A 26,322-nucleotide genomic window follows, 5' to 3' on the forward strand; every position below is an offset into this window, starting at 1 on the left:
TAAATCTAAGGTATCTGTTGGTTAGGGAAATGTAATTTCTTATATGCAGCAAAGTTTGCAAATTCATTCTCACTTGGACTGATTAAATAATTCCAGTCTTTCATTTCTGGGAAGTATAAGGAGTCTTATTTTTTCAATTCTAAGTTATAATTTGAAATATCCCTGCTATTGTGTCCAAACACACAATGAACAAGTATCTAATATGTGGAAAGTTAATGTAAGCAGTGTGAGACCTAACTTGAGACTATTAGGCATATTTTAGGGCTGCTTCATTGTAACTTAGATTGCAGAAGCATGTTTGTGTATTTTTACTGGTGGGTTGTTTTTGTGTTTGGTTTTGGTTTTTGGTTTGGTTTTTTTTCCATTGGACTTCAGGTTTATTTCCATATGAAACTTGGTCTTGGAAATTTTTATGACTAATAAAAGTAACGTTATTCCTTAGGTCATAACTTAGAAGAACTTAGGTCAGCCTTGTACACTGTAGGAACATATTAAGTTGAATCATCTGAGCAAAAATAGATCACCAGGGAGCAGTAGATGAACCTATTACAAGCAAATCTGCTGCTTTTTCCAGTCTGGACAGGACAGTAACCATATTGGATGAAGGGGAGTGCTAGATAGCTGTGAAAGGAGACATCTGAGGACATGAGATAGTAGTTGCAAAGGAAGTAACATCAGCAACTGATTTCAGAAGGACATCTGTGCGATTGGGCATATCCTTGTTTGAACAAACTTTTGTATTTATAGAAAGAGTAAGTTGTATCAATTCTCTCTGCTAAAATCCAAACACCCATAAACCCCTGAAACCAGTTACCATGTGGATGATAAGCAACAATTTACGTCAAACAAAATCCACATGGTCCTGGTTTTGTGTGTCAGTAGTTCTGACAGTTTTGTAATGCTGTTAACTGTGCGATGTTTACCTTTATGCAGAAAAGGAAATTGAAAATGAAGCATGAGAATTCAGGGTCATGGTAATGCCACATTGTCTTTCTGGATTCTGACAACTACTACTCATATTATATCTGGATATCTTAATGAATCAGGAAAATTAACTTCTGTTTCTGGAAAGTTTACTACTTGTTTTTCCATTTTAAATATCTGTGTGTTTGTGGTTGTCTATTATCAGTATCATAAAGTAATGCTGGATGAATTAGAAAAGTGTTCCATATGGTCTCCAAGTACAGAGATGAAGTGGCTTTGCAATCAGGCTCCTTTAAGGTAATTCTTTCTAATAGCTTTTTACCACTGCAGTTTGATTTCTTTTCTGTGTCATGAGGGCATAAAGATGAAAGTAAACACTTTTGTAGTTGAAATCAGTAAAAACTTATTTATTGCATTGCATCCTTGTGTAATTACCTTTTTAAGACTTTAGCCTAAAATAACTGAATTAATGCTTTTTTTTTATACATACAAGTGGTTAAAAATAACAGCTGGTTTTCAAATTAGTAGTGACCATATGGTTAAATAAATAAGTTGTAGGCCTGTTGAACTATTAGAAAACAAAAAGTTAATGAAAATGGGGAGCGTAAAGGGAGGGGATATAAGTAACACACAGTATGCATAATTACTTGACTACTTAGCCTTATAAATGGCATACAGAAATCATGGGACACATAGTTGCATGTAGAACAGAGCAAAAATAGGCAAAAGGATTGCCTTGAAAAGACCCAAGCTAAGTACCAAAGTGTAATAGTTGAGCATAAAAATAGCTTTCCAGGAGACTTTCTCTTCTCTGCTATCCAAACTGTTGTTTCTCCACAGTTTTTACTATCTTCTACCTTGCATATCAAGTCGTTCATGAACAGAATGGATTTTTCTTTTTAGATCTAGTTCACATGAGGATACTCCATCAGAGACATCCTCCCTGGCATGTAATTAAAACAGTGTCCTAGCTGAAAAAAATCCTATCCTATCAGAAGAATAGACCTGATTGTATCAAATAATTCTGCAACTAGGGAAGGATTTTGCCAGATTGAGTTCAAGAATACACAGTCATATTCTCAGTCAGTGACCTTTTTTTGTGTTGGTTTTTTCATTCCTTGCTTTTAGTAGCAGATAATAGTCCAGTTTACAAATACCAGTAAATATTCCCATGAAAACAGTCAATAAGTCAGCATTAAAATCCACTTATAATTAAATGTTAGATGTAGTTTCAGTTAATGCTGTCATGTTCATTCAGTGGGACTTTGCCCAGTGCTTAGTAAACAAATCTAAACAAATGGATGTGAGAGCTTTCAGAGTAAAACTCTTCTGGATTGCCTGCCAGGCTTTCCATTATTCATAATCAAGATTTTTTTTTTTAATAAGTTGACCTGTTTAATGATAAAAATGCCTTTGAGTATAATTAAATTGAATTCTGTGCTTCAAGTGACCCTCTGATTCATGGGCATTTGCAGTAGAAAGAACAAAAATAAAATTAAAGCCTTATTGAAAGGTACAGTAATTAAGTCTCTCAGTTCTGATTATTACCAGCTGGGATGACAAGAGTGGATAAGCAGAGTATTGCTCAGGCAAGAGGCTGCCAGTATAATGTAGCTAAAGATCTGTCTACATGGGAGACACTTCCCTAGGAATTTATTTATTTTTTAATAGGGTAGAGAAGGCTTAGCAGAAAATCATTACAGAGTTATTTTTTACAAACAGATGTAAAAGGGCTAGTTCTTCAGTCTTGCATCTTTTTACAGTCATAAATGAGCAAACCTGACTGAGGAACAACCACAAAATGTTATTACAGTGTAAATGCCTGGTAGATTTTGCTTAGATAGAGAGCTGGCTCCTCTTTCCTTAAGGTGTTAAATGGAAACGAGACAGAGCAGGCTCTTTCACAAGCAGTCAATATATTATTTGATGCCTGTTTTGAATGATTAAGTAACTAATCTGATTCTGAAAGCATGCCTTTCTGTTGCTTTGGACTAAGGGCCTGATTACAATTCTTAATTAGTTACCTCAATTCCCATTGATTTCAGAGAGAGCTAGGACACACCAATATCTTTGTGATAAAGCTCTAAATTCTGTAGCCAGAAGACACTCTTATGTAGGACAGGCACTGGAGGGGGTACACAACATTGCACAATGTTACTGCAGGTTACGTTATGAGGTTAATTAATAAGGGCTATGCTCTGGAGATGCTGTGTCTCCTGAATTACCCTCCTTCCTTTTAAGGAAAAGAGCTAAGGGAAATTTCACATGTTTTTAATAGAATAGAAAAACCATAGAAAATAGGGCTGAAAAGCAGCTCAGGAGGTCATTTAGTCCATCTTTCTACCTCAAGGTAGAACTAGCTAAATCTAAACCATATCCTGAGAGGTACTTTTCTGACCTCATCTCTAAATTTCTGGTATTGGAGATCCCACAACCTCTTTATGCAGGCTATTCCAGTTCTTGGTAATTTTAGTTACAGGTGGAAAGTTTTTCTTATTCCTTACTCTGAATCTCTCCTGTTAGTTTTTTCAGTAATGTTTGTCCCTTCCTCATTAACACAAAAACCACTATAAATGTCTTCATCTGCCTCATTATTTCATATGTGAATTATCATGTTGCCTTATGTGTCATCATTTATTCAAGGGTAACATTTTCTAAACTTTTGATGGTTCTCGTTGCTCTCTGATTGCTTCCTTCTAACATTTGCATTTGTAAAACTAAGATCTTTATTGCAGCTAAAGTAGTTTGGCTGTTGTCTGGTTGGAGGAACAAAAATCAGAAAAAACTGTCCTTGAATCCAGTAGGCATTACAGGATGTACACATGTATGTACAAAATCGCTGCAGCTTGAATAGGCTTTTGGTGAGTAACCACTGCTTGTGCAAGACATCTCATCTTCAGCACATGTAATTCACTGGAGGGGCTCTGCTGACGTCACTGGCTTAGGAACGGTACCAGGGGCCCAGAAGTGAACTGGGGCGTGCATTCACTCTTTAGCCATCTGTCATTTTTTTATTGCAGCCTCCAAATTCTTCATACTTTGATCTTACACATTTCTCTTAAAATCCGAATGTTGCCGTTACCCCAGCCCACCCCGGGAAGTTAAATTGTATCCACTAAAAATAACAGGAATGGCTGAAAGAATACACCTTGTGAAGGAGTCATCTTGATGTAAAGTGTGGTGCATGTTTGAATTTTGTTCTGCCAGATTCTATCTGTCCTTTTAGTAAACTCTTTTCAACAAGCGTTGTTGGGCATGCTCCTCGCTGCTTCTATCCTGGATCTCTTATACATAGAAATTGTTTGTGGAGCATCAGTTCTTTTGTGCCAAAAAAGCAAATGGATGATTCTTTTAAGTATCTTCTGCATTTGCTAAGCTGCAAATCCTGGTATTTTCTGGTGAGTGGCTTAGGCTTCATCTAGGTCTTTAGTAGATGAAGTTTTTTATAAAAGAGCTACTAATATTTGAATTTACTGGCCATAAAGGGAAAAAATTGTAAGTACTCATTCTATTCCACTGGATGATGATACTCTGTATCAAGTTGAGTCTAGCAGAAGTTTTAAATAAATGACACTATCCATTTTTTTGAATTGTGTAGTTTTGTATTGAATTACATTAACTGCTGAGTGTTGCTGTGATATGTGTACTGTTCCTTTTAAAAGAGGGGTAAAAATCAGTTTATCAGAAATGGTGTGTGGTCATGTTTAAAATTTGTGATGATAGAATGGACTTGTGTATGTTTTATTTGTTTAAAAGCAAGGTAAAAATCTTAACTTAAGAGTTTAAATACTATGCATGAACAACCTTGAAATATTGTACTAATAGTATAAAGGAGAGGGCAGTAGACTGGCTTTAAGAACATATTCTGAAGTTAAATTACAGATTTTGTTTGAGACTGAGCACTGTCTGTCTGGAGGCTGATGTAACTTCCAGTGGAAGACTCAATCCCAACCATGCAGTGCAATGGACTTCAGTCTAACAGCATTCTTCTGTCTCAAATTTATGTAAATCTAAGTGTCTTCCTGAGTACTCCGGCTTACTAAGGGTTTCATCAGGAAACAACATAATATTAAATATATGTAGTGAGAAATCTGCTTGCCTTTTTTTTTTTTTTTTTAAAACTGGTTGCTGCTTTAGATTCTTTAAAATACAATACTGCAACAGGCATTTTATTTCCAGTAGTGAAACTCTGGAAGAAATATATATGACTGATTCTTGGAACATCCTGTAGAAACAGCCTTTTCTCCCCCCCCGCCCCCCCCCCCCCCCCCCAATTTCCTCTTATTTCCTGACCATTTCACATTTCTTCTCTTTTTCTGCACCTTTGCCTCACAACAATCCCTTTTAGAGAAAATAGTTTGTCCTGGAAGGGTGTCCAAAGACATCCTCCTGTTGAGAGGTCTTCTGTATTAATTATCAGCTCATCAGACCTGGGCAACGCGAGCAGAGGTGTGACCAGAGGAGTGAGTTTGCATGTGCCTGGGGTGTGATATGGGAGACTGAAAACATAATCGATGGAGAGGAGAGAGAGGAGCAAAGGTCTGATTATTTCTACCGCCTCGGTTGATATAAGATGCAGAAGTATTTGCAGTTCTGACTTAATGTTACTCACTGTTTCTTTCTCTTATCAATCTTTCTCACTATTTTCCTTCAATAAATTCCAGAGAGCAGCTGCAATGAAAGAGAAATACTTTACTTGGAAGTAAAATATATCACAATGTCAATCTCCCTTATGAATGAAATGCCCAAGACATTCACATTATAAAAAAAAGTCTTTAATTATTGTAGTAGCAAGTATGCAAATTAATCTCAATCATTCTATTATCATTACTTTTCTTTCTTTCTCTTGTGGTAAGGTTTTGCAGATATCTAAACCTGAAGAGTAACTCAGACATGTCTTATTGTGTGTACATCATTGTTCTCTTCCTTGCAAACCTTTCATAACCGCTACTAAACATCAGAGAAAAGCTTTGACCACTGAGGTATTAAAATCAGTAAGATCTGCTATTGTTTTCAGTTGGGAATCACATTAAACTCAACACAGGTACTAAAGAGGGCACATATACTCCTCTGTTTTCAGCCTAAATAGTTTGCTATCAAAACAGACATTTTCTTTCTAACAAGACTAGATCTGTATTTTAGAAACGGCTATAAATGCTAATATTTGTTTGCAGTATTTCCATTTGCCTTCTTACTGGGTGGATTGGGGCAATACGTTTTTTAGGAGGAAGAACGCTGAAGGAATACTCCCTTGTTCCTTTAAGTCATTCCTGTTGGAGAGGGAACGCTGCAGAGATACAAAGTCCCCCATCCAATGCAGAACCCCCTTTCCCTCATATCCAGGACTATGATTATTTCCTGTGAGGCCACCTACTGAGGATGAAGGAATTTTTCATAGTTTTATATTTTGGGAGGGGGAAGGGAAGATACAAGAAATGAGACATTAAATAAACTAAAAAAATTTAGCCCCCTGGATCAGAGACCTTAAGAAAATATGTAATTTACCCTTCTGCGTTGTCTAAATTAAGCTCACTTTTTCCTAATATAATGGTGACTCATAGCTAAAGGCAGAAGGGACTCATGAAGAATTGTGTAATACTGCATTATTCTTGACAAGCTATGCTAAATATGAAGAATTAATACAAAGCTATAAACAGGGGACCCGGGCAGTTTTCCTTGTTGGATTTTTCAGACCTCCAGCCAGCGGCTGTCCTTGTGGGTAAGGGAGCTTGGTCTGTCTTGGCTCTGAATGGCCGAGTGAGGTGCATTTGCATTCCTATGTGCATTGTTTTCCCTTTCTTTGTTTTGTGGTTACTTGAGCTTATGTCTCTATTTTATTGTCATAAGCATTTTCTTTTACTGCCATCTAGCCCATAAGAAAGTGTATCAGTGCTAAGGCTCCAACCTATGCTATACTTCATGTGGGAATGAATTGATTTTCTTGCTGTCTTTGGTACTAATAAAAATCTATAAATCGAATGCATGATTTCAGCAAAAACGTGGCATGGCTGATGATTATATAACCAGCCCTAATCAAAAAGAACAGGTTGAATATTGGAAAACACAGAGTTTTGATAAGAGGGTGAGGGTTTTGCCACCAGTCCATTATTGTTTTATAACAAAGCTATAACATTATACTTGTTTCATTTCCCTGTTCCTTGGGGAGTTCATGGAGCTGGTTTTGCATTCCTCTGTATTTGATTTTACTTTAATTTATTAATCTAATTTGAATTAGGTTTTTAGTTTTGAAATAGAAAAAACAAAGCTAATGAATATATGTCTAACCATTAAAGTTAGAGTGAACATGCCTTTTTTCTCCATATTTAAAAATTGACAAAGTTTTACACTTGTGAAGGTTTTTGGATGGGGTCTTTGTGCTCATACTAAAGGGAATAGATGAGTTGAATTATGCAAGGAACTTAATTTGCATTTCTGGAAGTTTTGAGCATCTTCAGTACATGCCAAATCAAGCCTCTAACTTTTCATTCTTGGTAACTTCAGGGGAGATTTGGACCTAGATTACTCTTTCATATCCCCTGCAGTTTTTTCATCTGCTTTTTACAGTACTACTTAGAATAAGATTCAGAATGTGACTGCATAGATGAAGTAGGATTCTTCCTATATTCTGTGTATATTATAGGAGAAACTACTAATTGTCTGTCAACCTGTGGCACTAATGTTCCTGGTTTGTGATCACAGCTCTTATTCTACTAACCTGAGACAAAGAAATGAGGAAGTCATGAAGTGCTGTGGAACCCAGGCACTGAAACAAGAGAGAGACAGATAAGGAGTTCACTACAGTAAATACAATAATATTTCATTAGGTACTCTTAATTTTGTAATATGGTGTCCTTTCCCAGCACCTTCTATTCAAGGATTAAAACATAGTTTCTGGGTATTAATACATGAAATTTCACAGTACTCTTCTAAAGTTTTAAGGCAATAAACCTATTTGACACCCAGATGGATGGATGTGTAGAGATTAAGTGATTTGCTGGCAGAAGTGTCATTTTTCAGATACAGAACTGGGAGCAGTGCTCAGTCTCCTATCATGTTACATCTTCCAATTTACTACTACTGTGTTATTATAACTTAAACCTTCGTTTAACGGTAACTATTGCTATGTTATCTCTGAGCTCAGCTGGTGTTCCTAATCTTTTCTTTTTTTTTTTTCCTTGGTGTATTATTTTCAATCTAACCAATCGCAGTTGTCTTTTATGTTGACTCCATGCATCATTAAAAAGCTCACTCATGCAGGTGTACCACCTGTATATTTTTATTTGAAAGCTATCTGCCCTTAAGGCAATCTTTGTGCTGCCGGACTGTACTTCTGATAGATCCGACTGTGTGCTATTAGCAGTCTTTTACAGCTAAATCCAATAAAAATAAATCATGGCTATTTTTCAGTGTGGATTTACACAGTACAGATTTTTATTTACTATTTTTTTTACATTTAGTGCTTTGTTGACAAAAATTCTCACACTGCCATGGCTCTTCTCATGGTCTGTCTATACTCTTTCACAAAATTCTCTGTTCCAACTAAGAAAACATACTTGTATTTCATCCTTACTTGATTGCCTCCTCCTGAATTTGTTCTTTTGTGATTACATAATTACTATTCTAGTTTACTACTACCCTTAGTCCAGAACTCTGCCTTTCAGAGCCCTCTTTGTTTCTTTAGTTTTTCAAGGCCATTGTCATTGGTAGAGCTGGTACTGGCTGTATGTTTTGGGGGCAGAATTGATCAAATTTTTTGTTTTCAAGAAGTTACTTGGCACAGAGTTTTAATGATGTCTTTCCTGGGTTAACTACATGCCTTTGTGCAATCTTTGATCTTCCATCTGTTTTGGTAATCTTCCCTCTTCCTTTTCCCAAGGAGTCTGTGGTGATTGTTCATATTTAAACACATGCATGCACGCGCACACACATATATGTATGTGTATGTATTTCAGCTAAAGATGCTGAGTATTTTCCTTCCAATCAGCTTCTCAGTTTGATGCTAAAGAATGGTGAGAGAAGGATGATGCAGATTGGGGGATGAGATATCAAAGCAGACAGATAGTTCTAACCAGTCTCATTTTTATTGAAAAACCCATCATAGGTGTAGAAAATCAAGACGATATTCGCATTATTCTGGTTAAAATTTAGCTTGAATAACTTCAATCCCTATATAGGTTCCCACTGTTCTTTCTAGCATTGTCCATTTTTTGCTGTTTGTTCAAAAGAGTTGTGTAATGCTTCTATCCATGGTTAGCAATTTGCTGTTTTTCATCCAAGGTAGCTTGTATGTCAGTCTCGGTAGAAGTAATAATTTATTTTTAGATTCTAAATCCTTTGGGAATGTATAAAGCACTGTAGATATAGAACATAATAATTTGTCTCCAAAGGTTCCTTATTTTTTATTAATGTTTTGATTTCATATTCTCTCTGTCTGCATATCACTTACTCCCTGAATATGTATTACCATTGTAATTGATAGTGTGACTCCTAAGTAACTCTCTCAACTGCTGATTATAACTGTGACACTGCTCCATTTGAAGAAGCTTTGAGCCTACTCATCACCATGAATGAATCAGTCCTCACTAGTGTATTATTTACAATCCTGGTTCAAGGAGCTTCAAAAAAGTTCTGTTGTGTTTGAGGAAGATGTCATCTTATCTGGGTACGTTTTTGCCAGACCCTGAATTAACTTCCAGATAATGTGGCTTTGTTTGCATTTATTTTCCATAGAAATAAACCCCTAAATTTTACATATGTATTACATGATTCCATATTCTACTGCATGTTTGACTATATGCAGGATGGACCTAAGTCCAGGCAGTGGGCAAAGGCAAGACAATAACAGATTTTTTTTCATCCTCTTACCACTTTTATTTTACTCAGGCTTGTGTTGTCTGCAGCTATTATGTACTGCCTCCTTTCTTGAGGGACTGTGTAACAGATTCTTTCTTATATTTAGAGCTTATCTGTCTTCTGAAGAGATCACAGGTTTCGTAATAAACTTACAGGAAAATATGACAATCTTCTTTGGCAGAGGGTTAGAGAGAAAGAGCTGTTGGGTTATTCTTACATGAGCCACAAGGGATTGGGGGGCAGTGTTATTGCCTTTGAGGCGGGTGAATTGAATGTTTGAATCTAACACTGCTCATACAAAAAAAAATTGAACAAATAAGATTTTAAGAAAAGACTGATTCTTTGATTCTTTTGCATAAACAAAGCCCCAGATTTTAGTGAATAGGCAGGTAGAATTTGTGTTGTATTGAGAAGTCCATGGCAGAGAAACAATGTCTATAATCTTGTGAGATTTACTTTGTAATGTCATGGCTATAAAAGGTGACAGCTCTTATTTTCAGTTGACCTTATAATAGTGATTGGAATGTGTACACAATTTGTTTTTAAATGGTGCTGGAAATAATTTTAGGACATGTTTTTCAAGTTTTAAATAATTCACTGTACCTTTCAGGATGGAAGAGAAGCTACAGCACTGCAGACTTGTTTGAAATCCTCAGCTTGTTCAGAATCAATTCATACAGCCTTTGTGCGCAAAAAGAGCTATATATAGAGGCATACTGCAGGCAAGCTGGATTTTACGCAGGCTCAGGACCTGCCTTACCCAAAGCAAAAGCCATGTTCCTCATCTTTTGAGCGTGGTCACTGCCATGACATATGGAATCTTCAATACAACTGTCTCAGTAAAATCAGAGTGCAGATTTTAAACAAGCTTCTGAACTGGGCGAGTGGGGAAACTAAGCCAAGGAAGGGGGAGTGGGGAAGCACATTGATCTGTGTCACTTTGAGCCTGCTTGATAGTTTGGATACTATGGCTCATTCCTACAATCTAACATGTGATATAAAGCCAGTTTCAGATGCCTTAATAACCTGACATGGCCTGAAAGTGGTATTTCCACACCCCCCCCCATTTCTTTAGTATTTGAAAGGAGCATGTTTGTTTGGGTTTTCCAGGTTTTCATTTTTTTGATTCTTTTTTACTCCTTAGAAATGCTACAATTTGCAGTGTTTCCTGCTGTAAATAGATCCATATTGAAAGCGGAAGGTGATCTATAAAAGGAAAACTGTTTGATTTAAGCTTATGTTGCTACAACTACTCCCCCAGTTCTCTCTGCAGCATTTGCATGTATATCTCTCCTTGTCGTTTGTGGGCATGGTTCTCCTTGTAAATTGATTGTGCATGGTGAATTTTATGCTGGTGCAGTCCCCTGTGATGTTGGCACAAGGTGGGAAAGCAAGACATTCCCCCCAATTTCTACCCAGACATAGCTCAGCAGAGGCATGTTATCTTATTAGTCAATCAAGACAGATATTTGAATGCATCTTTTAAGCCACAAAGAGCATAAACTCAGCTAATGTGTTTAACACAATTTGTCAAATATTGTCAAGATAATTTATGTCCCTGTTGTTTTTTGTGTGTCCAACGTTTCATGATGCAGTTTCTTATAAAAAGAGGCAGAGAGGAGAGACAGGACTTGGGATTTCCATGTTCTACCCTAGAATGTGAAGTTGGATTTGCCATTGTAAATCAAAGATAATATCTATGCTTTTTTCCAGCTGAAGGGAGGAGGCATTATAGGCAAAGGAGAAGAGAAACACTGGGTTCAACACTGGGGTGCTTTTAGATCATTAACTGGAAGGTACATAGCCATGTTAAATAGCATCTAAATAATTAAGTTCTGATTAATAATACTGAACAGCAGTTTGCATGTGACCTGAACAATCAAGTCCAAATCTGTACCTTTTTTCCCCCCTTTCTTTAAAAATAATGTACTGTATTTGGGAGACTCTCTCTTACCTGCTCTTCAGGAATGTGAATACTGAAGATGGGTTGCAGTAGCTTTGGATGTTGTCTCTTTAGGAAATCTTTTAAACCAGGATCAGAAGCAGAATATTTTACAGCCTGTGGAAAAATGTCCAAAGGCTGCCATTGTGTCGTTCAGGCAAGAACAACTGAAAGCCCTAATGCATTTTATCTGCTGTTCTGTTCCTCAACACTATAAATAATTCAGATCTGTTGGCTTAACTACTGCTGGCAACTGTTATTTATTAAGAATGACTGAAATAACTATGTGGCTCAGTAGAACAGAATGCATTAGGGACTTTAATGTGAAACAGAATAGCTAAAACATTTTGATTATCCTTTCAAGAACAAAACTAAAACCCTAAACCCACCAATGTTCTTTGCAATTCTGCAGAGGACAAGTGACAGTGGGAATTAGGATGTGATCCTTCCAGAGTAAGTAAAGGTTTCTTTCTTTGGAAGAGCACACCCTCTGATCTTAGAGCCTCCACTTATCCCTCTGGCGTCTTGTTTGGTGTGCATCAATGTCAGTAATTTTGAAATTGAGGTTCCAATAAAGATCTCTTAATTTGCCCCACTGGATAAGGTTTGAAACTACTTGTAGTTCTGTGTTTATCTGTGAAATTATTTTTAAGGGTACTGTATAGTCTTTTCATGTTTGCTTTTAATTTGATTGCCTTGCATGGCACTTTCAAGAGGAAGTAGGTAAAAGACCAGCAGTATTTTTGGGTGATCAGTGCAAGTGAATTGCTGTTGCCTTGTTCCATTCCTAGTTTAGGATTAATTAATAATATCTGACTCTTCTTGTTACTGTTCGTCATTAGAGTCGAAATTAATTTCCAGAGGTCAAAATCATTATCCCTATTTTGCAGACAAAAAAATTAAGTCATTGGAAGGGCTAAGATCAGGCAGGGTATTGCCACAGCAGAAACAGAGCGTGTTGGTACAGGGTGGCAGATATTTCGATGTGCATCATAAGATGTATTACTGTATAACACTAGAGTGCTTTTGCAAGTCAACTGATTATAAATGGTGCATTTGGAATAAATTTTTTATCACAAAAGAGTTGACATCCAGGACTCAGATGACTAATTATCTAATCTTACATCTGGCATAAACACCCAAGCCATTTGTATGATGAACTGCGTTTCACAAGAGTGAGAAGGGAGCGAGAGAACATTCTCTGCTGACTCAGTGGTCATAAATCTTCTGGGGTGTGTTTTGCCTTATATTTGTTCAATGGGCTGAAAGAAGCTAAGTGATCAGATGTCATTTGAAAATCCTGGCCTGCAGCTTTTACTTCTTCTTGTTTACATGAGGACAAATATTACAATACAAGCACAATTATTTGGGGACTAGCTCTGTGTGGTATTACTGAAAGCTGTTCATTTGAACAGGCACCAGATTCACTATCTTCACCCTTTTTTAAAGGAGCCATTTTACATTTGTTTGCCTTAATGATGATCTGCAGTAGAGATATGAAAGAACCTGTGCACGTGCTGCTGTGCAGCATTTTGTTTCAGTTGTTTAAAATTAAGTCATTAACTATAACAGCACAATGCATTTTTCTTTTTGACTAGTAATCAGAGGACTTCGGCATGTTAATCTGATCTGAAATAAAATAGGTGCTCTGGATTGGGTGATTCTTATTTAACTTTTATTTCTGGGCACATCCAATTTGTATGGTATATCTCTTCAGGTTAAGGAAAGTATCAATGAAAGTTTATTTTTAACAGAGAGAAAAAATAGGAGATGAATCAGTGGTAAGTAAATGATATGCCTGAACTTTTAGGGGTAAAGTGTGCCCCTAAACAAAGTTTTCTGCAATGTGAGCTTTTCTAGATAGTGTGTCATTAATATTTTATAGTAACGAGAGAAATCATCAAAAACTCCAACTAGAACATAAAATACAAAAAAAAAAAATAAAATGCAGGTATCTTCAGTGCAAGTTTGAACACTCTCATTGATTTTTAGACAGCACCTTTTTCTGGCTTGACAAAATACAGAATTTATAAATTAAATCTTATGTATACTGTGTACGGTTTTATGCTGATGTTGGCACACTTTCAGGTGTAAAATTAAATTACTTTTTCCAATAAGGCAGCATGGATTGAAGCATGGATTCCCTTCTTTGCTAATGGAAGTCGTAGAAAGACACTGAATTATGCTGACTTTCAAATTGACTGAAAGCCAAAGGGAAAAAAATCAATGACATTTTTAATGTCCTGTAGAGCTTTTAAACGGGCCTCTGTCTAGCAGAGAAACTCACTATAGGGTAACTGTTGTTGACATTGGTTTTCCAGTTAAGAAATTTATTTCTTCAGGTAAGCGTGCATCTTGTGTAGATTTAGGCTTCGTTACCATTCCAGACACAGAGATGCTAAGTAGGCAGTGACTGGTTTTTGGAATGGCAGTCAGAAGACTCTGGTTACAAGGTATGCGTGTCACTCAAATGCGAAGCATTTCTGTTGGAACAGAGAACGCACTGTGGAAATATGCTGGCTAATCCCTGTAAAACAATAACAACAAAACCCAGAAGGATCTTTTATTTCAGTATAATAATCATATCTCAGTATGGGTAATGGCTATAAATTATCTTTATTTTGATTAATTAATAATAGGGTAAACAGAAGTTTTAAGAAAACTTTTTGCTGTGTCTTTGGATTTACATAGACGATTCCTAAAGATCTAAGCTTTATAATAAATGTCCATCAAATATGTGGCTTGCTGGTATATTTTAAATTTTATAATATTTTTATAATTTTGTAAAATGCATTTTATAGCAGTAATTAAATTTTTATAAAAGACTGTCCGATTCCTCAGAATCTTGCTGCTCAGATAAAAATGTTCTGATATAGATAGGGGGAGACTGCAATATAGATGCATCCTCTGCATCTCAGTATTGTAACTGAGGTTCATGGATTCTGGTCCATTGCTGTAATAAAATGATTTCTCTTTGCATTCCGTCAAAGTCTAAGCTTATGTTTCTCTTTGTAACAGATGGATATAATATGGCTGTGAATGACTCTAGTCCTGGAATACAATTTTCAACAGCAAATTTTGTATCCTCAGTTCTTTGATGTAATGAAGAAAACTATCATACAGTCACTTTTGGGAATTCAGTTCTAGCAGTAATTTGGCTTTCAGCTCCTGGAAGATTCATCTTGGGGTTTTTAAGAGTTGTTCATGTTATAGTAGACGACTTCTGTCATTTTCAAAGCAGCCTTTAACACAGGTAGCATCAGCTCTACAGAGATTGAAATGTAAGTAACCTCAGAACTGCCATATTGTGAGAATGAGTTAAAGAAATCATAAAATTAGGTTTCAAAGATAATATACAGACAATCTATTCAGCAGAATAGCTCTGCAGAAGCTGTTTTATGTAGTTTGGATTCTTCACAGTTCACCCATTCAGTGTCAATTGCATCTTAGTGACGGTCATTAAATCACGAATGCTTATGAGTGCTTTGTGGACAGCAACCATTTATTTTTTAAATATACACTAGCCTTCATGACATTGTACCTCATCAAACAGACAAAGGTGACCTTTTTATTTTGTCTTGCTTACATTTTGTTAGCTTTATGTACTGTCATGTGCACTTACCCCTGTGGAGAAAGAAAGTGGCGACTTGCTATGCAGCAGAAAATGGATTAGAGGTCTCAGTCTAATTCGTGTGTTGAAGATAGTACTTAGAAGTCAAGGGTTTCCCTTAATGACCTGTATTGTCAGATGACATTCTAGTAGCATCGTTCTAAGAACTTGATTTCAAATGTCTGGTTTGTAAGGGAACAAGGCTTTTGTGCTTGCTCAGTCTGTCTGCCTGTCGGGTTCCTCCCACAGATAAGCTTAACCTTGCAGGCCAGTTTGAAGCAAATTCAAAAGATGGGTTGAAGTCTGAAAGATAACCGAATACCTGTCAATTTTCTGAAAACCGGCAGCAGAGTGGGTGAGAACGGCCCTTCCAAGGTAAAGGCAGGGAGGGCTGAGCCCTGACGGATCTCTCTGGCAGCATCAGAGGGCCAGCCCCTGCCCAGCTCCCCGTGTGTGCAGTTTGTCCTGTCAAACAGACAGTGACGTTGGGGGCTCTGGGGAAAACCGCCGCGCTGGAGTGGGGGGGCCAGGGACAGAGCGTGCACATCTGCAGGGTGCCTGGGCTTGCTCTTCCTGCTGCTGGTGGCAGCGCGTTTCTCGCTTGGCCTTTATGTAGCTTCTAAGTGAGAAAGGTGTTCACGGCAGTGTGCTGGAAACCTGTTAGGCGTGTGCTGAAAACACAGTGGTGCAACAGAGGTTGAGCGCTTGTGCCAACATAGCTGGGAAGGGGCCTGAGCTTAGATTTGGCACCCATTAACGAACCTAGTGCCAGCTGCCCCTGGGCCTCAGAGGCTGGGAATTGGAGCTGCGCTTGCCTGCAGAGCTCGACTGGAGAAACAAGGTAGGATATCCCTTTGCAGCCAGGTCTCCCAGGTAGTCAAATAAAATATTATATGAACTATGCTCTTGCAATCACGCTTTCATAAGCAAATTTTTGTCTTCATTTATTTTTTTTCCAGCATTGTGCCAGTGTTTTCATTTTGCTCTCTGCCCTGATTTTCCCTGTTGTGGGTTTTGGGGCTTTTTTTTTTTGTAGTTTGATATGCCATGCAGCACAGCACTTTGCTTCCTCATTTACAATATCCTATAAAGCCCCCACGACAGAGTGCAGCACCTGAGCCCTTTTATGGGATCAGTGCCAACACACTCATAATTGAGTTCTGTGGTTTCACAAATGTTTCCCATCTGATCACCAAAGTGATTTCCTAGAGGTTTCCATTCATGCCTATTTCACATATCCTTCACTAGATAATCATTTTGTTGACTCTTATTATCTCATTGAAAAAGAGGAAAGAATTTGAATATTTTTTCTCTCAGATTAGATCTTAATTTGTGAAAAAGTCAAACCCAATGTCTTTGATTTATAGTGGTTAACAGCTTATTTATAAAGGCATTTTAAAATTGTTGTTATTTTGGTGTTTTGTTTTGTTTTTTTAAGGTGGCTATTTTAAAATTGAGGCTATAAAGTATTTTTACCAATCTTAGTCATAGCTGTCAAATATGAGCTTCATATAAGATTCTATTCTATTTTATGAGACAGACTTCCAGTGATTGGAACTAAGTTGAGAACTTGCATTATTCACCATTAGCAAATTCTTTAAGCCTAATAACTTGCAGAGGGAAATAATTGTTCCTACGAAAGTAATTTTATTCTCGTTCACTACATTTATCTGTGGGGTCTTTAGGACATTTCTGAGAACGCTAGTCTCCATAAATGCTTTGACAAGTAAGATACAGCTATTACAAAATAAATACAGTGATGAATACTGGAAGTCTGATCCTTATGTTGAAGCATCTTAATCCAGCTGTGGAAGATTCTGTATCTGAATTTTATTTTTTTAAAATGTCCAGTTAACATAGACTTAACTGCAGGAGAATATCTATATAAACTTGATCATACTCTCTGGAATATGGCAGTGAGCACAATGCAAAAGGTTAAAGATTTGGTAAAAAAGAGGTACCACCGCAGTGTCTGTCTAGGATGTGAGTGTGGTAAACACATCAGAAAGAGTGTGGTTTTGTAATGGTTGTGTATTATATTTCTGTTGCTCACAACTGTCACCACAAGGACAGAATCATTTTGAATGTGACCAGGCAGCTGTCTCTGTGAAGCCTATAGATAGCAGCTTCCTTGTGTAGCACATTTTCAGCTCCTTCAAACAGATTTATCAAGCATCTTTACTGTCTCAACATTGCCAGCTCAAATGACTTCTCAAGGAGCTTTGGTTATGCAATCTTTTAAAAGGTGCATTGTTTTTTCTGTTTGTTTCTTTTTTTGTGTGTGTGCATTGGGATTTTTTTAGTAACTCACTGCAGCAGCTAAAATCTAGTGCAGGGTTTCACCATGTGTTAGGAAAAAAAAAGCATACTCCGTTTGTCCACTGTGACCGGGCTTTAAATAAGCATCAAAACTTTCACCAGCTGTGCAAAGCAGCAGAACAGCACAGGTCAGAGCGGAGCAGTGAACTTGCAGGGAGAGTGATGCTTTGTGAGTAAGGAGATGAGAACCTGCAGAGAGATGGGAGCCAGAAATAGCATTTGTTTGGCATGATTAGAAGATACATCCATAATAATTTTGAAGTGTGAGGATTGCTTAACAGAATATTCCTCTCCGAGTCCTGTCTGACTTCCAGCAGTTAGGAGACAAACAGAAGCTCGGTACCTTGCCTTTCTGGATGGCGGCTGGAGCAGGAGGCAGCTGAAGGGGAGGGCTGGGTAAACAGCCAAAGGACCTTCCCAAAGAATTTCTCTGCTCATTACTGCCGCAGTTCTCAGCATGGGAACTTTCAGTAATAAAGACTTTAAAGGCTTCTTCAAAGAGCTTCCAGGCTGTATCAGAAGCTCCATCTGGAATAAGTCTCATGAGGCTTTGGAGTGTTTTGTAAATACAGGCTGGGGACAAATGAGGTTTTTCTTAAGTTGCATTTTGCAAAACTTGCTTTCTAACAAGAACTTGCAACAGGCCACATGAACACGGGAGTGTTTACCAAACTGCATCCTCTAGCGTAAAGCCTTTTGGAAAGGGTGCAGTTAGCTTGTCATCCCTACAAAGTCTTTCACTAACGCAGTAAATTATAGTCCTTATGGGAATGTGCTGTACTTGGTTCTTTTCAGGTCATGTTCCTGGTCTTGGATTGCTGTGTGAAACTATATACGATGATTTATACTGTTTGCCTGTGGATTTGTTTTGTGTTTCAGGAGATTGAATAGCATTTCTATTTAAATCATGTTTCATTCTAACTAAAACAATTGCTGTTTTGTAGTGTCAGGAGATTCTTGAGGTAATAGGAACACTGTATGTTTTGTGATTTACTGACCATTTTGGCCATTGAAAGGCACCAGTACATTTCATTCCATTTTTCCTGCTTTGTTTGGGTTTAGTGATGCCTCATCAGGTACCTCAGACCATGACAGCGTTAAGTATTTTCAGTGCTGGTGGCGCTCAATTGTGTCTTTTGGTCAGGGGCGGTAATGAGTCTGTAGCACCATTTTCCCATCAGCAGCGCCAATGCTCCAGGAACACCAGCATTACCAGGTTTTAAGAACTTGATGTCTGTCTTTCATGGTTTTCTCCTCTTGAGATGCATCAGCTTTTCTAAAAATGTGTTTCTGTTGTGCAGTTGCTTATGATGCTAAGTTAGCTGCGGGCATCAGACTAAACCTGCCTGTCTAGAGCTGTTGTTTGCCTGTGTATTGCACTCAGCACTTCTGGCTGCCTATGAGAACAGAGAATATGGAGCGAGAAAAAAAGTATGAAAGCTCCTTGAATCTTGTAGAGATTGAAAATATCTCCCATTATCATCTTGATATTTTTCCCTTCAGTTGTGCTCTTATCTAGAAACCTCAAAGTATTTTACGAACACTGAATTAAGCCTTCTACAGCCTTCCTCCTCCTCCTCCTCCTCTCCTCGAGGAAATGACATTATCATCCCTTGTTTGTAGATGAGGAATCGAAGGTCTGAGTGGTGAAGTGACTCGTCCAAGGTCAGCTGCTGCATTAGTGGCATAGCTATGAATACACATAGGCATTCTAGCTCTCAGCTAAACAAGATCCGTGCCCTCCCAGCTTCAATTTGTCATAGCTTAATGACTGATAACATTTAGGCATTTAGAACGTGGCCAAAGGATTTCTTTTCAGCAGCCAACAGGTAATCCTTAGTTACGCCAGCAGCAGGACGCAGTGCGCCTCCCGTGGTCCCCATGGATCCTGTCTGCTGCTGCTTGTTTTGCATAAAAGATGTGAGCACAGGTGAGAACTACCCGCATGGCAAAGCCTGGCTGTTTGAGTGTGGGTCTTTCCTGCTTTGTGGGATGCTGTAGATGCTCACCTTTTGTAATAAAACCAAAGATCCTAGACCTGATTCTTCATTTGTCTTGGTGTAACAATAATGAAGTGTCCTGGCAGCGGTTTGACTTCGGCATCTAATCTATTTTAAAAGGAGTAAAAAAACCTCTAGTGCAGTCTGCTATTCCTTGAAGGGGAGAAGTAATTCAACTAGTCTTCTCAGGAGTCAAGTAAGAGAAGTAAATTTTGAGTTGGGCTATTCAGGAAGAGGAAGTCATCTGTCTGCATCTGGTCACTTCCCTGCTTACACGGCATAGTCCTGTAATGGCTACATAAGAAGCTTTGTGATGAACAAATGTCAAGGGCAATTAATTCTTTGGCAGGCAGCTGTTATTATTAGGACAGAGAGTGGCCAGACATAGAAGGAAAAGCCTTCAGCTAATTTATTTTCTCTACCTTTTCCATCAAAATTGGTAAGTCACTTAAACCCCACTGGTGAACTTTCATGCAATAAGAATTTTAAATCTGCCATCTTTTTTTTTAGTAGGAGATCTTATATTAGATTTAGAGCACAGTGGAATAGCTCAGAGAAAATGTTTGGAAAGTCTTCACCACTTTAATGCTATCAGGAAGGAGCAGAGTTGTGTGTTAAGCTGGTAACATAATAATATGTGGGCTGAGCTAAGCCCACTTCAGACTGTTTTTCTCAACCTTAATTGATGGAAACGACCCACTTTTGGGCTTGATTTATTACCTTAGCAGAGTTATTCCAGGATTGCTGCAGTGTAACTGTGGGTGTTCTAAACACACCCACGCTGCCAGAGAATCAGGAAGGATATACTTAAAATCCTCTGATTTATCTAATAACATCTTTAGTGGCTTTTTGTGTAGGTTTAGTATTGTAATGGAAATGCACTTTTTGGCTAGATAAAGAGCTCCTGTGTGAAACTGCTAGCATTGGTTTAGGGACATGTAAATGGCATTTGGGGCTGATGGGGGAAATACTCAGACCAGCTGCGTATGCTGTAAATGCACCTTTCAATTTTGTAATCTGTCAGAACAATTAAAATAATACCTAAAATTTCAGATATGAATGTTCACAGCTCTTGGTCTTTCACAGACATGCTCTTCCCGCCTTCCAAGCCCAGTCAGAGCAGAGGTTGCTCATGTCGGGGGGGTATTTTTTCTCTGCTGTTTAGGTCCTGAACCTCTATTTTAGCAATTTTTACTGCCTCAGTTCTTAACCACCTTCCCTCTCTGCCCATCAGTGGACGTTCCTGAGGGGCTGTTTACAAGTGACACACAACAGGTTTGGTTTTCCTAAAAAGTTCCAGCACTGAACTGGTGAGGGGGTAAGCCTTGGACTGGGAAGCAAGCTCAGATTCCCGCAGGTGCTACCACAGCCTGTTACGTTCACGCCTGAAGCGAGCTCTGTCTGGCTTGTGCTTGTAAATGCTTTCAGCACGGATTCTTCTGCTGTGTGTTATTTAGGCTGAACCTTAATCTTCCTCTGCATTTTTGCAGAACGCTGTCCTCACAGCGCTGCTAAATGCTGGCATAATTATTCTGTCTCTTGCTTTTTTTGTCACATGGAAATTGCATGTAACATGAACAGTAACGAGTATCACCGCTCTGGAGTACTGGAGCTAATAATAGAAATGAAAAACCTGCTCTCTGTGAGCTAAATAAAGATGGACAAGACAAGATAGAAAATCAGCTTCAACACACACCAGAAGTAAAGGAGGTCCCGGTGTGTTTTCCTCTTGCTGATTACTCTTAGGACTGGGCATTGCTGTATGTAAATAGGATCAGAGTTCCTGTGCTGTGCTGAGAGGAGCCAGTCCGAAGACAGCTGATTTCCTCCAGCAGTCGTGCTTCATTAGCGGCGCACGTTGCTGAGGCTCAGAGGTGATGCGTGAGCAGAATACTCGGCTGCTAATTCTAGGAAATACTCTTACTGATGGTGCAGTAACATGGTATGAGTGGCTTTCTGCTTAACTTCAAGGGTCAGAGCTTGTCTCATGACAATATATGATTCGGCCGAAGCCATTTATTGTTAATCTTCTATTTAAATAATTTATAGATATGTTGAATAGTAATCAGTGAAGGTCGGAGGACTTATTTTCTATTCATTTTTCAAATCTGTTACATGATCTTACTGTTTGTAGCAGCATTTGATGTCATGAATCTGGAAAACTGTATGGTAAAATGGCTTTTCTAAAAAACCCAAGTCTAGCAAATCTGATTTTTTTTTTTTCTCTGGAATTCAGATTTCACTGCTGAAGCTCCAGCATGTGGGCCAGTTTAGCATGGCAGTTGGCTTTCCTGGGCAGTGAACCAAATGCGAATGCAAGTGACGGTCGCCATGTGCTTCTCTGGCTCCAGAGTGAAGCCTGATGAGTCCAGTTATGCATGTAGAAGTTTTTCTGCTCTGGATCTGGTTGGATGGATTGCTTCTAGGCTAACGCCTCCTCTCCAACCATTCTGAAAGCATGTGAACAGACTTAGCGGGCCTAAGTAGAAGAAAAGGTTCAGGAAGTGTATGTGCTCGTTGCCTGTTCCCTGGGCTAGCTGACGCAGAATTCTGCTGTTGATGGACGGTTTCTGAGACTGACATTAGTTTGCATGTCTCTGCACAGTCCTGCAATGGGAGACATTGTTACCCCTGGTGATAACTGTGAAATCGGGAAGTTTCAGGCTGTGTCAGCAAGAGACACCTGGAGAAGTTAAGGCAGACCAATGGGAAATACAAAGTCATGCATAAATAAAGAGGTATTAAACTCCTCTTGAATGAGACAATGCACATTAAAGTGGCCTTGGTTTGCTATAGATTAATTATCCTTGGGAGATATCAGGCTTAATTAAACTACAGTGAGTTAAAGCCACTTTACTCATGATAGAGATCATTCATGAGGGAGCTTTTTAACCTTATGCACATCAACTTCATGCCTCCTATGGGTCTGTTTTAACTTTCAGCGTCCCTTGGTGAGGTTTTGAACACTGTGAACTCTGAGGACTTCTCTAATCCTTTGGAATCTTGACTCCAGTTCTTAGGAGGAACTGGACAGAGTGGGCTTAAGATAAAAGCATATAATGCATGTGTAGAAAATGTACGCTAAGCAAGGGTTGCATGACAGACTCTGGAGGGGGGGTTCAAGTCTAGATTTGAAAAGCATTTAAACAGAGGTTACAAAATGGAACATGAAAACTGAAATGGGGAACATGAGAGTGAACTAGAGCTACTAAAATCCATGTAGGGAGTTTGAGGTCTTGCTGTGCAGGGTTGTGGTGCGCTTTAGCAAAGAAGAATCAGAAGATTTACAAATCTTGGTTCAAATTCCTGTTTGTTTCTAGAAAAGTATTACGTATTTCCTTGATTGCAAGTTACCTTGCTAAATCAGATGAAAACATCATTTGTGGCTTTCTTTTTGTGTTCTGTCTTTTTTCTTTTCCAGTAATTGCCCTTCATTTTTGGCTGCTGCTTTAGCTAGAGCAACTTCAGATGAAGTCCTTCAGAGTGATCTTTCGGCACACTACTTACCAAAGCATGTGGACAACGCAGATGGGATCATACGTAAGTATATCTGTGCATGATAATGTACAGTTTTACATGGTGTGGATCTTTCATTTATGTTGCATACTGGAACACTCTGCGGATAATTCATAGATTTTTAAAGTCAGCAATGACTTCAGTGATCTATCTAGTCTGACCACTTGAATGGTACTGGATTTTCCTCAAATTAATTTCTTCTACCAGCTAGCTAAACACAGTTGGACAAGATTTCTTGTAAAGGAATATCTTATATTGATGAGAAAAGATTAATGGAGAATTCACCACCACTTCTGATAGAGCTAGTGCCTAATTTCTTAGTCAAGGCTTTCTTGTCTTTGAATCTTGTCTAGTTTCAACTTTTACTACTGAATTCTTTCTCTATTTTGAAAAGCCTTTCTCTGGTTTTACTTGAGTCCTTTATCAAATTTTTGCACCTGAAGACCAGGTGGAAATCTCTCCTTTCTTTTAAGTGCACCTTCACAAGACTCTATCTGGTAGCCCTGAATTTCTTTATAAGCACTTCAGGCTATGTGGTCTTGCTGCTTGCTGGCAACTGCTAGTTGTTCTCCTTCATCTTTAGAGCAAAGTCAAGTATACGTAGGAAGAGAGAATTTCATTCTGAATCATTTCAGTCGGTGTGTTTTTTACTATGGCTTTTAATTTTTTTTAAATTTAGTTCTAGCGAAGGATAGTATAAAGCTATTTCATGCTTAAAAGGAAAATTTCCTTTTCTCCATTCATCTATGCTGGTTAACAAGATTTTGCAGCATCCAGCTCAAAGCCATGCACCCTAAATCTCTTCAGGATTCTGCTGACCTAAATAACCTTGAAAACCTTTCTGAGGTGCTCGTTACAACAAAGAGCAATGTTTCTCACACGTATTGAGAGGAATTCTGTCATTTGATCTTGAAAATAGTGTCACCAAACTACTTTGTCCATTCCTTCCTTCCCTGGTTAAAGAAATACATAAACGATTCTGGGGATAAATAGGACATATAAATCTGGCTTTTCAAAAAGGAAGGTCCTGCTGTAATTCTCAGAGACCTTTGGAAACCTGAGAAACAGAAAAACATGCTATGGTTTCCCTTTTTGTAGGTATTGCTGCCTCCTCCTGCTGAGCAGGTAAATGGAACAGATTTGTCATTGTTCTGGCTGAGCAGCCTTCATTAATTTCAAATTGAGATCTCTGAGACTTGCATAAATATTTGACAGTCTCCAAGGAAATGTTGACTAAGACTCCACGCAGAACATCTAGAGAGTTCAACGAAAAAAGGAAAAAAACCCACAAACCCCTCACACCTACAGAAATTGCCATTTAAATATACCTAAATCTGTAGTACACAGATGCAAGCATAGATTGGTATGTGCACAGCCTATAGCAGGCACTAAAAATATGACTCCAGATGCAGTATGTTGAGGTGGATTGTCATAATGAAGGTACTTGAAACTAAAATACACCTTTACAGATGCAACATAAAGTGTTAAATAGGAAGATAAAAGGGGAGAGGAAGAGAAAGAACATCTCACGGACTGTAGTAAAGTAGTGGTTTCATATGAATACTGCAATTTCAAATAATATACCATAAATGATAATTTTTGAAACGGAGCATTAGCTCAAGTGATGCAAGGTTTGGCTAAGCAAACCATAACAAAACCAGGGAGATTCACGCAGGACTGAAGGAGATTTCATTGCAAAAGGTCAGCAGCTGCATTCTAGCTAACTTTCTTAGCAGGAGTCCTTTGAGAAACCTGGACTAGTTACTTGGAAGAGAGCTGTGACTGAACGCTCTAACTGGTACCACACAAGGAGACTTTCATGCTTCGAAAGAAAACGAAGGGAGCTGTGGCAGGTGACAAAATTGGTATTTCTACATCTTGAGGTTTTGTGCTCAGAGTTCACTGTTTATCCTAATGATGTTTGGACTGCTACAGAATGTGAAACTGAGCTGAATTTAGCTGGCTGGTTTTGATATGCAATTCTGTGTTGGTTTTTCTTAAGAATCCGAAAAGATTTTTTACTCTGTATAAATACAAGGAGACATTTACCTGATTTGCCTCAAGTATGAAATCTGCTAGAAGAAAAATAAAAAATATTCCAGACTTCCTTAGTGACACATTTCACCTTAAGAACTACAGCATGACAAATCGTATTGCATATTTAGGAGTAGTAAAAGCAGTTATTGGTGTGCTGGTGAAAAGGAAATTAGAAACTTTATGGAAGAAGAATGCTAATCTTAAAAGGAGGAGAACTGTTTTGAGTCCAGAAATGTAGGAATGCAAGAATATGGCCTGTTACATTTGGGGTGACCATGTGTCTTTGGATCTCAAGAACAGTATCTTAATGTCATAGGCCACGACTGATTCTTCCCTTCCAGTTGCACTGGAGAGGAGCAAGAGAGCCTCCATGAGAACTGAAAGACATTTGATCACCTTTTTAAAGGTCAGGTTAAGAATGTTTAGTTTCCTTTTTTTGTACAGGAAGATATTCATGTGAGGGTTTGGCATTGTTAAGGAACCACCAAAGGAGGCTGGATAGCAGGACCACATTACATGGTGGAGGTATCTGAAATGTCCAGCAGACTTGACAAAGCACATCACAGAGTCCCATTACCCAGCCTTTCCAGGTACTAGCAGATGGGATGAGTATAGCCAAGACACAAAGAGGTCATTGACTAATCAGAGACTGGAGTCCTTCAATTAAGGAAAACCTTGGTCATTGGCTTGATGACATGTCTAGAAACCTGGGTCCTGATCCCTGTTGTCACACTGTCTGCATTTTCAAGAAAGGTCTTAAAATTTAGGTACTAAAAAGAAGAATCTGATTACTGGTATTCTTTCTACCCTAATTTTGCCCTAAAAGAACTCAGTCCTCTGTGGGAACAGTAATGCCTGAGCTGGATTTCCCACTCACTATGGTACAATTAAGCCTTACTTCCAACACTGGGGATTTTGGAGCAGCAGGAGGGAAATGAAATTCTCCATGACACAGCCGCAATGACAGCTGAGTCAGCTCTGGCTCAGCGCTGCAGCATTAACAATTGATGAGTAATTTACAGCTGTGAGGGGGTGGTTGAACTGTTGTGGGCTTTTCTCCTGTTTTAACCTCAAGAGCAATTATTGATGATGCTGACACTACGCATACTCCTGGCTGGGGA

General features: G+C 38.4%; 1 protein-coding gene across 2 annotated transcripts in view; it reads left to right on the forward strand.

Annotated features, from left to right (window-relative positions):
* Positions 1–26,322, forward strand: part of PPM1E (protein phosphatase, Mg2+/Mn2+ dependent 1E) — a 68,342-nt gene that overhangs the window by 32,991 nt on the left and 9,029 nt on the right. The window contains exons 1-2 of one of the 2 annotated variants that reach the window (XM_027781320.2): positions 20,069–20,087; positions 23,070–23,188. Coding sequence is in view for 1 of the 2 variants with exons in the window: in XM_055796191.1 (XP_055652166.1) it covers positions 23,070–23,188 (119 nt within the window). In the remaining variant the exon portion in view is untranslated. Of the gene's footprint in view, positions 1–20,068; positions 20,088–23,069; positions 23,189–26,322 lie in introns of those variants that run through there. The other variant, XM_055796191.1, reaches the window with a different exon arrangement.

Source organism: Falco peregrinus, chromosome 2 (assembly GCF_023634155.1).
Source record: "Falco peregrinus isolate bFalPer1 chromosome 2, bFalPer1.pri, whole genome shotgun sequence".
NCBI classification, from domain to species: Eukaryota; Metazoa; Chordata; class Aves; order Falconiformes; family Falconidae; genus Falco; species Falco peregrinus.